The sequence below is a fragment of the Benincasa hispida genome, chromosome 1 (assembly GCF_027475165.1).
Source record: "Benincasa hispida cultivar pf3 chromosome 1, pf3_genome.v1.1, whole genome shotgun sequence".
NCBI lineage: Eukaryota > Viridiplantae > Streptophyta > Magnoliopsida > Cucurbitales > Cucurbitaceae > Benincasa > Benincasa hispida.
The window spans coordinates 73,703,773-73,715,351 of record NC_143478.1 but is presented as its reverse complement, the minus strand read 5'-3'; the positions used below and the strand labels follow the sequence as shown (position 1 = coordinate 73,715,351).

General features: G+C 32.4%; 1 protein-coding gene and 1 pseudogene across 1 annotated transcript; one reads left to right on the top strand and one right to left on the bottom strand.

The window, feature by feature from the left end:
* Positions 1 to 1,175: 1,175 nt before the first annotated feature.
* LOC120078788 (putative xyloglucan galactosyltransferase GT12 pseudogene) lies at positions 1,176 to 3,590 on the top strand (annotated as a pseudogene).
* Positions 3,591 to 6,334: 2,744 nt separating this feature from the next.
* LOC120087271 (putative aldo-keto reductase 2) lies at positions 6,335 to 11,051 on the bottom strand. The gene is made up of 4 exons (XM_039044221.2): positions 10,356 to 11,051; positions 7,723 to 7,895; positions 7,540 to 7,642; positions 6,335 to 6,947 (listed from the first exon to the last, which is right to left on the bottom strand). The coding sequence occupies exons 1-4, from the start codon at positions 10,770 to 10,772 to the stop codon at positions 6,612 to 6,614; spliced, it is 1,029 nt and encodes a 342-aa protein (XP_038900149.1). The 5' UTR covers positions 10,773 to 11,051; the 3' UTR covers positions 6,335 to 6,611.
* Between the last annotated feature and the right edge of the window lie 528 nt (positions 11,052 to 11,579).

Here is an 11,579-nt window from a genome sequence, read left to right as displayed (position 1 = left end):
AGTATTTTTTAGAAAATTCATTTTTATTTAAATATTTCTGACAAAAATTATTAAAAATACTTTGGAGTGATTGCCAAACACTTCAATTTTTTTTTTTTTCTAAAATGACTTGTTTTTTAAATTAAACACTTGAAATTATATTCCAAATACACATTAATACTCGTCTGGTCAGATTTGAGTAAAACTCAGTAGATTAAAAAATATTATATTATTGACAAGAGGTCAAAAGTTTAAATCTCTCCAATACAGATATTGTTAAACTCAAACATTAAAAAAGTAAGTTATACTCCTAAACTTTGGGTATTGCATCAATTAAAATCCTGAATTTATAATTGAATTAATTTAAACCCTAATTTTTCTAAGTGTATCAATTTACACACTCCTCAAGTTTTCGTTCGACCATTATCCTATGAATCTTATGATTTGAGTCAATTAAACTCTCAAATTTTAATACACATTAATTTTCAAATGCATGTACACTTCTTCAAATGTTGATTTTACAAAATGGATGATGGGAGTAAAAGCATGGACTATTCCTAAGAAAATTCCAACTAATAGTCTACATTAATTTATTTATAAAAGTATAAGAATTTAATTGATACATTTGTAAACTTCACACGAAGTTTTTCCAAAGAAAACATAATAAAAGGTACAAATTGATACACTTACAAAAGTTCGGGATTTAAATTGATACAAACTCTAAAGTTTAGGGTTATAAATTTATATTTTTCTTAAAAAAATAATACTAGTCTTGATTCTTAGTTGGATATGGCTAGTACAATGTATGTCCACCATATTAAGTTATTATGTAAACTCAACGGCGTAAACTATTTATTAGAAATAAATTAACAAAATCAAATTGAATATGACTCAACTAATTAAGACACATATTTTTAGCTAATAATCCGGATGTTTCAATCTCTACATTCACATATTGTTGAACTCGAAAAGAAATAAATAATTTAACTTAACGTAAGAATCAAAATATGATTATTTAGAGACAAATATGGATAATTTAAGATACAATGTACCAGAATGAAACAAAATTGAAACTTACAAAACTAAAATGGGATCAAATTAATTGGCAACAATAGAGAGGTTATGTTTAGAAGGTTCCATTGAAGGACGTAAATATTTTGCCTTGTATGGCTCATTCTTTCATTCAATGGGTTTCTCAAAAACCTCCTCAATTTCCTCCATTATTCCTTCACCATCAACATCCTCTCTTTCTCCCTCCTTCCCTTTCAAGAGAAAAAAAAAAACCCCTTTTCATTCCTTCTTGTTGCAGTTTTCCATATTCCCTCATACATCTATCTTCACCATTTGAAGGGGTTCTTTCTTTCACTTTTGGTTCCTTCCATGGCTTCTCTATAATCCATTGTATTGTTCATTCACTATCATAACACCGTTATCATTACGGCCATCATTGTTCTCCGCTTTGACCTTTCAATACTTTATAAGGTGTTAGTCTTCATACATGGTATTACGACTTTGTGAAAATCTGTGAAGATTGCTCGAGTTTCGTCACCACCATATGTTACATCATTTCTCTTGAAGTTATGGAGCTATTTTATTGAACTTCTTTGCGAGGCAGGCGAGGCGGGCATCTTTCTCTCGAAGTTGTTGATTTGAATTTTGTTAGAGAGAGTTGTCTCATGCTCCTACGTACGTATTATTCTGCATGTTCTCTCAACTCTTTGTGCTAATGTTTTAGGTTAAGTCCATTGAAAACAGATGAAAAATGCAGAAGATTGTAGTTCCAAAATGCACTAATCCAATCCGTTTTGTTGCACTAACCTCCTTCATTTTGTGCTCAATATTGTTCTTCTTTGATTACTCTGCCTTGTATGAAACGAGAAAAAATGAAGCCACCCTTTTAACCAATGGCTTCTCCAATTCCTCATCCATTTCTTCGTCACCCATTTCTCTAAACCCCACCAATGATACAAAACCAGAAAAAGAATCCATTAAAACTCTGAGTACAAACTCCTCCATTGACCAAAAACCAGAAAAACAAGCCATTGTCAAAACTCAGACCAGTTCCTCCAACATTTCTCCTCCAGCCAAAAGATCAAGAAAAAGAGCTGCTCGTCGAAAAGGCAGATCCATAAAAACCAAACCATCTCATGATGTTGAACTGCCAAAAACAGTACCATTCAAAACAGAAGATTCATCATGCATAGGAAAGTACATTTACATTCATAATCTTCCCAAGAAATTCAATGAAGACTTAGTTCAGAACTGCAAATTACCTCATTTGAAATGGTCAGAAGTTTGCAGATTTGTGTGGGAAAACATAGGATTAGGCCCAAAACTTCAGAACCCCAAACGAGTTTTAACAAACAAAGGCTGGTTTTACACCAACCAATTTGCCTTGGAAGTCATTTTCCACCACAGAATGAAGCAATACAAGTGCTTAACAAAGGATTCTTCAAAAGCAACAGCAATTTTTGTGCCATTCTATGCAGGCCTTGATGTTGGGCCTTATCTTTGGGGATTCAATGCCTCAATAAGGGACAAAGGCCCACTTGAATTGGGGAAATGGCTTTCACAAAGATCAGAGTGGAAAGCCAAGTGGGGTAGAGACCATTTCTTGATTGGAGGAAGAATCACTTGGGATTTCAGAAGGAACAATGAGAATGACTCAGATTGGGGCTCAAAGCTAATGCTTTTACCAGAAGCCAACAACATGACAATGCTAACAATAGAAACAGGTTATTGGAACAATGACTTTGCAATCCCATATCCCACTGATTTCCACCCTTCAAGTGACTCCCAGATCATAGAATGGCAAAGGAAGGTGAAAAGACAGAAAAGACCCTTCCTTTTCTCCTTTATAGGAGGACCAAGGCCAACACAAGAAACCTCCATTAGAGGGGAGCTCATAAATCAATGCAAAGCTTCAAAAAACTGCTTCTTTTTGGCCTGTATACCTGGAGAGAAGAAATGTGGTGATCCTGTAGCAGTGATGAACACCTTTATGAATTCTGTTTTCTGCTTGCAGCCACCAGGGGATTCATTTACAAGAAGATCAATTTTTGATGCTATTTTAGCTGGTTGTATCCCTGTTTTCTTTCACCCTGGGACTGCTTATGCACAGTACATTTGGCACTTTCCAAAGGATCACCAAAAATACTCTGTTTTTATTCCTTCAAAGAGGGTTAAACAGAAAGAGGTGAACGTAAGTGAGGTTTTGGAGAGAATTTCTAGTAAGCAAGTTTTGGGGATGAGAAATCAGGTGGTTAGAATGATTCCTAGGGTGATTTATGCAGACCCCAGATCAAAATTAGAGAGTTTTGAGGATGCTTTTGATATTGCAGTTAAGGGGATTCTTGAGAGAGTGGAGAGGGTAAGGAAGGGGATTGAGGAGGGTAAAGATCCTACTGTTGGTTTTGCTGATTTGAACATGAAAAAGTTTGAAATGCTTGGATTTACATAAAACAAGCATGCTAATTTTGATCTCAGTTCCTAGTGTTTTGATATTATTATGCCTTTGCTTAACTTTTCTGTTCTATTTTTGTGTTTGCCATCTGAGGATTCTTGGTATTTTACACAAATTGTAAACCCAAGCAATAGGGAATTACTAGCTTTCTTTGGTTTCTTTGGACTAGACCATAACTTCCTAAATTGAATGTTTTTACTTAGTACAGTTAAATGTATAGAGATTCAAACTACATGCCCCGTGATTATTAATACGTTCATATGTCAATTGAACTATGTTCGATTTGACAATTGAATGTTCTTAGTTCACCACAATATTAGCATATTGTCCATCTCATGCATTTTAGCTACATGTTAAATATTTCTAAATTGCATCAATGGAGAAACAAAGTTCATATTGTATAATAATAGTGTGCACATTCATCACATCCTTCATATTTATCTATGGTATGATCAAAGGACTTCCAAATTAATCTACACTAATCTATAGCCAACCTCTAGGTTGTAGAAGAGCAAGTGAAAATCGAAAGTAAACAAATAAAATCTCAATTAAATTGGATTGATTTGATTGGTTTGGTTGAACTATACTTATCGTAAGATTGTTTATCCTGAGATATAAAATAGTGAATTAATTAGGTTTAGAAAGACCTTTGTTAGCACAAACTGGTTTGATTAACATATAATTTGGAAATTTCTAGGTGAACTAAGTTTCTTTTGTAATTGACATGTAACACTTCCTTTGAATTGGGGAGTTTAATCTTCTATCCCTATCATTATTATACTAAAAATATATTAAGAAATTGTCAGAAATAACATGTTTAAGTTTTTACCTTACAAAATTAGCATGCTTTTTGGAAACTCATAAGAATAGATTTTCTCGATCTATCTCGGGCGAGATCGTCCACTGAGATTTAGTTAAAAAAAAATCAATTTTTTTTTCTAATTTATCGATTGTTTTGAGTCTTCTTGGTACATCTCACCGATTACGTACCGAAATTTGCTAATTTTTTTTTTAATGTAATTTCCCATATCTTATACCAAATCTTATATCTTTTCAAATTTTCTCCAAAATCAAATTATTACATAATTGTTCAAATCTTTAGTTGTTTTCACAATTATATGAATTTTCAAAATTTTGATATTAATCCTGTCCAAAATTCCAATGAGAGAACTTAAATATATGAATTTTGGGGTTAATTATATATGAGATTTCACCGAGAAAGCAAAAAATTGTATAAAATCTCGATGTTATTTTGCCCGAGATTAATATTGAGATTCATACATAATCTTTTCAAATTATATGTGATCTCTCAAAATCTAATATCAACTCTTACATCTTCTTGAATTTTCTCTTACAATATTTCTCAAATCTTATATAAAATCTTACAGATCTTACCTCCAATTTATATTTACACGAATTTCTAAATGATTTCCTGATTATCTATATAATTTATCAACTATCTTTTCAATCTCTTCAAATTGTGTAATATTTGGTAGTGTGATTTTTTAATTTTGGAAAGATTTGGGAAGATTATATACCATTTGGACTTTTTTACCCAAATCTCAGTGTATGATTTGGTGTGATGTACTGAGAAAGCCCAATCGATAAGTTAGAAAATTTTGATTTTTTTTAATTAAATGTCGATAGTTGATCTTGCCCAAGATAAACCTATAAAAACTATTGTTATGAGCTTTAAAAAAACATGCTAGTTTTGTAAGGTAAAAATTTAAGTATATTATTTCTGACAATTTTCTAAATATATTTTATTTTATCTATGTTATTTTAAAACTTGTTCGATTTTAGTCTATTTATTTTCAAATCTACAAAATTTAGACTCCATTTGGATTGTTGTAGCTTTAAAAATAATTGCTGACAACTATATTTTTAGATGAATTAATCGTGAAGGGAAGTAAAATAGTGTCTAAAAAATTTTAATTTAAATTTAGAAAAAAAATAGTTATGATTTCTAATAAATTAATATTAAATTGGTGTAATTTAATTATGTGAACCAAATTAGGCTTATTATTTCAATTATTTTTGTATAGATAATTAATTTAAAATTGCATTTGATTTAAATTTCAACTAATTTTGTTTAATGTCATTATATGATAAAAGTTTTAAAAATTAATTATTATAAAAATTAATCAATTAAAATTTGAAAAATATATGACAAAATATATTAATATGAAAGGATATTATTATAATATATTTATTTAAATGGTTAAAAAATTAGCAATTTTTAGGGAAACTAAACCTATAAACTAGTGTCTATCAACTTTTACATGTTAGTAAAAACTAAAAAGTGATTATGATAAATTAATAAATAATTCATTTTACCAAATAAGTTAGACAATTAAGATTAGGCAATTAAAATTTTCCAATAATTACTTTTTAGGATTGCAAATGCGACCTCAAGTGGAGCAGTCTATATTTTTACAATCCATGTTAAAATTAATTTCTACTAATAGTGTAAAAATGTTACTCTCTATCAGTCTTTACTCTGAATTTTGAAAACATATTCATATTATATATTTTCGTGAATGAACACTACTATTATATTAGCTAACTTAAACATAGCTCAACTAGATAAAACATATACACTTAATTACCTTGATCAAAGGTTAGATGTTGAAATCTTTACCCAATATGTTGAACTTAAAAATGTGGGAAAAGCTTCAAACTAAAATTAAAAGACTAATTTTAGGATTTATTGAAAGTATAAGAATTAAATTTGAACGTTTAAAACTAAAAAAAAAAAAAAAAGAAAGAAAGAAAGAAAGAAAAGAAAAAGAAAGTATAGTGATCAAAATGGTATTTTAACATCAATACTGGATGATATATATATATATATATATTTGTTAATTGTTTCCCAAGAATGTACCAAACTTTCCATTAAACCAAACGAAAGCTAAGAACTCCATTAGCATAAACATTCTCATGTTCGAGTGCAATACATACAAGACATCATCCCAGCTAGAGTTGATAAATCATGACATTTTGGTCAAATTTCAGCTATATAAAAGCAAAAAGATGCTGGTATGATCTTTTCTCTTTGATTATTAAAAAATGATCCATAGATTTATTATACAATCCACAAACTGCCAGCAGACTCTAAAACCACAATCACAAGTCCATAGCATGTAATGCAGCTCTAGACAGAGGTATGACCTTAGGCTTTCCATGAAGAGAGGGGTGGTGTCTCAGAGTTCTTCCATGTCGCCATGGGGCTTGAATATCGATCGCCTTTGACTGCATCAGCTGAAGCAAGGCCTTCGAGTTCAGCCAGTTCTTCAGGTGTGAGTTTTACTGATAAAGCTCCAATGTTCTGATCGAGATTTTCAATCTTAGTCGTTCCGGGAATTGGACATACATCGTTCCCTTGGTGATGAACCCAGGCCAAAGCAAGCTGCGATGAGGTGCATCCTTTTCTTTCTGCTATTGCACTAACCTTCTCAAACACAGTTCTATTGTGCTCTAGATTTTCGCCTTGGAACCGTGGCAAGTGCTACACAGAAAATAGTAATGACATTTTGAAACAGAATCTCATTAACTCAAGAACTTGGAAGTTAACCAGAAAAGAATGTTCCTAGATGGTTAAGCTTCAGCATTGACGGTAACATGAAAAAGCAAGCAACAAAATAGAAAGATTTCAGAAATCACTATCTATCGGGAACCAACGTGACAAGATCAAAACTTGATACAATAAAGAGTTATGCAAATTATAAATATTTTGAAACTGAATAGCTTAAACATAATCAGGTAGCAGTTTAACTTTAATAGATTGTGATGCTAATTCTCTTTGTAATATAAGAAACTCATGTGAAGATATTTTTCTCATACTTTACATTAAGATAGAAAAGAAAGTATCGAATGAATGAACAATTCTCAATCAAACTCTGTAGTATTTGTAAAGAATATCTCAAAGATTCTTTCACTGGCAACTCTATTCTGTACTCATTTAACGGTTGAGAAACACCAGCAGACAGGGTTGCCGATAACAAAACAGCTTGATTATCTTTAATTATATGAGCTAAACTTTTATTGCATAAACGAAACGATCCTAAAAATAAAACTCAATTTACTATTTAGATGCAAACCTTCCGGAAATCATTATCTTGGAGACCATCGAGGAGCTTGGGCCCAGATGAGAAGAAGCCTCGTCCAAGAGGGCTGTATGCCACAATTCCAATGCCAAGTTCTCTTTGACAATTGAAAGAATAATATTGAGGTCAGTAATCAATCCAGCAAAAGGTTAGATACTGGTACTAATAAATCCTCACCTGCAAGTAGGAATGATCTCTTCCTCTACATCTCTTGACCACAAGGACCATTCAAGCTGCACAGCTGTTATTGGATGGACAGCATGTGCTCTTCTGATTGTGGAAGCTGAAGCTTCAGATAGACCTATGTACTTCAGTTTACCTTCTTCAACTAATTTTTTAAGTTCTCCAATCTTTCCAGAGACAAAAGAGGGAAAATGTCATGAGTAGTTGAAAGACTGGAAAACTTCCACAACTAGTAAAAATTGAAACTCATTCAATAATAAGAGTAATGAGGTGTACACAAATTGATGCTCATTAATACAATTAACAGAGAAGGTTGTTGTGCTGTTTTGGACAGCAAATTGATAATAGGCCTAGCCCATTAAAAGAGAATCACACCAATAGCATAGTAGAAATGAAGAAAGAAGAAAGTGGAGTCATGGGATGTTTATTGGGCTTAGTCCAAGCGAAGAAATAGAAGCCCAATTAATTTTCAAGGCTGAACAAGGTTGAAGAGAAGGCTATGCTAATTATTATAAAAAAAAAAAAAAAAAAAGTTGCTCAATTTTGTGATTGCATTTTGTAAGCACATCTTGAGGACAAGGTGTCTTCAAAAGGCAGAGTATTGATAGGCCCCTAGTTATAGAAATAATATAAGTATTAGTAGAATATTAGGATAAGTATTGGAAGGGGCAAATTAGTCATTAGCTAGGGAGTTGGTTAGGGCTTTTGGTTATATAGAGGGAGTAGGTTGAGAGGAGGTATGAAGAATTTGGTGGGAATTTTCTTTGGGAATTTGAGAGAGACTAGCCCTCTCAAAAGGATAAGATTTATCTTGTTATCTTGTTTGAGTTTTTAGCACATTTCAATACATTTTCCTATATTTCGACAATTGAATTGTCCTTGAGTTTATTCAATATTCTTGAATACTGTTCTTGTTAGGAAGGTTCCTAACAACATCCTTCTAAATGAAAATTGATTTGGACATGCTATGTACGCTTTAATCCTTTACAAACATACAAAGCTTTACTTTACATGCAGACAGAGGTTTACTATTATCGCATAAGAACTACAGTCAAAGACATGTCTTGCCATCAAAAAGATATGTCTGGTTATTGTAATGATTCGAAAAAATTAAATTGACAATGTTGGAAAGAAAATCCTAAAATCTCTTTGGAGTTATATATTGAAATTGGTTGAGAAGAAGGGAAGCTTTTGGAAGATTGGTGGTTTTATTTTACTCATTATCAATTAATATTACTTCTGGAGATGGGACAGAGTGTTTGCTCTCATATATTTATGGCCCTAAATAATTATAGAGGGAGGAAAAAATCATATATTATCCGGTTAATGGAAAATATACTTGGTCTAACTTGAGGATAGATCCAATATTCTCTTTGATCGATAGATTTCAAGCAAACAAAATAATGGATGGAGTTGACAATCCAGTGGCCCACGCAGGTAAACTAGTTCAGGAGCCTCCATCATTTTGGTAAATATAAGAAATAACTGAAAACAAAGAACAGAGAAGTTGAGAATTCTAATGAATACCCATATTATAAATAAATAAATAAATAAATAATATATACATATATATGAGTTTCTGAAGAAAAAAAAGGTGGCTGAGATAGAAGCTAAAGAAGAAAGTGGCTCTTTAAGAATAGAGCAGTGAGAAGGTGAGAATATCTGAACAGGAAAGTTCCTAGATATCTGTACTACTGACTATTGAGGAGAGAAATTTGTTTACAAGTGAAAAGTCTAATACTTCATATAGGTTAGGGGAGATGAGAATATTTGACTTTTTACATAGATACTTACGGGTTTTTATATATGCATGGATGGCCTTAATTTAGCGGCTGTAATACCATTTGGCTCAAAATATGAAAATAATGAAGTATGACCTACTATGTCGAGCGTGTTAATTATCCATACTATCCCTTACGATTATAGTAAGTGTGAAATTAAGGTCATTCGAAGAACAGCGTTCTCACACAGTAGGGCTCTTTCTCCCTTCCTTGTGTTTGCGCTCCTCCTCTCTCTCACTCGCGCTCCCTCTCCACTTCGTGTTCACTGCTTTGAACCCTCATTAAGAGTGTGGGATGGGCAATATGGATAATTAATATACTATTAGTGCATTTTGACAATGACATAGGGTCATCTTTCATTATTTTAGAAAATTGGGACAAACAACATTAACGATCTAACATTTAGGTCATCCATACAAGAATCCCAGCCTACGGAATAAAGGTGTTTCAACTAAAAGTACAAATGTAGCTGAAGATGAAGGTGAAAATTCTTCAGTCCTTTAGAAAGCTGATCAGAAATAAAAGGGGAAGAGGATATATGCCTAAAGGCGGACCTAAACAGTAACCACGTATAAAAGCTTACCTACATATAGAAAGACAGGAAACTACCATCCTTAAGAATTAATGATACCTCGCAATGCTTACTTACAACCAGAGACAGAAGTTTAGGGCAAATGTGGGGTTTTGTTTACAAATCAAAACATGGAAGTCAAGATACTTTTTCATCTCACATTAGATCCTGATTCTCAAATAACCAATATACCAAAACGCAGTGCATAATAGAAAGCAAGCAAAATCAATTTAAAGAACATAGCAGCAAGAGAGTAGAAGGAAGAAGCAACGAACCGTGACTTCAATCGGAACCTTAGTGTCAATTCGATGTTGGTAATAGAGATCGATGCAGTCGACATCGAGGCGCTTCAAACTGGCCTCGCAAGCGGCTCTTACATAGGCTGGGTCTCCACGGATCTCCCTCTTGCCGTCGGCGAAACTAATTCCGAATTTGGTGGCCAGTTCGACCTTGTCTCTGAAGCCGCCCTTGAGAGCCTTTCCGACCAGGATTTCGTTGGTGAATGGACCGTAGATATCGGAGGTGTCGAGAAGAGTGATGCCGCGGTCGACGGCGTGGTGGATTAAAGCGATCATGTCGGAGTCGGGCTTGGGAGGGCCGTAGAAGGCGGACATGCCCATGCAGCCGAGGCCCTGTGCGGACACTTCGAGGCCTTGTGAACCGAGCTTGATTCTAGGAACTTGAGAAGCCATTTTGGTTGTGTGTGGATGAGGTCGCCGGAGGGAAAAGAAGTCGCCGGAGTGGAGTGAGCAGAGCAGAAATGGGTTAATTTAATGACGGACTTACGGTGTTGGTGGCGGCTTTGGTAGTACAGTCACGTTTTGCATTTTTCCTTTTGTCGGGATGGGACTTTAAAATAACAACAAAAGTAATAATAAACTAATACCTACCTATTATTCTACAAATAAGTTTTTTTTTTTTTTTTTTATCCCAAAAAAGTTCAATTATTTTGAAATGAAGAATGAACAGATATTTTTATTATATATGTAAATATAATATAAATAATAGACCTATTCTCTTGTTTAAAAATAATAAAGTATTTATTTATTAATTTAAATTTATTTTTTAAATTTTTTGAAAATATTCACCTGATATAGATATTTTATTAATATTTTTATTGATATTTTAGTGAAATTAAGGCTTCTATATTTTCATCAATTTCAATCCCAACAAAACGAAAATTAAAATAATCGTCTGTATAATATTTATTAATACATTAAAATAATTTTTTAATTAATATTTTCACCTTTTATTGCTTATTTTTATTATTTTTATTATTTTTATGTTTCATTGATTTTTTTAACAATAGAATATATTGTTTCTCTCGAAGAACTGCACTCCTATTTCTTATAAAGGTAAAGGTAGAGCTCGTTTTCTCAAAATACTCTTAAAAAATATCTAGTTTTGCTATATATTTTTTTTAACTTACGATATTATTCTAAAAATGAATGTAAGAAAACCTAATAAGTGAATGTAAAATACCTCAGAAATTGAAATTA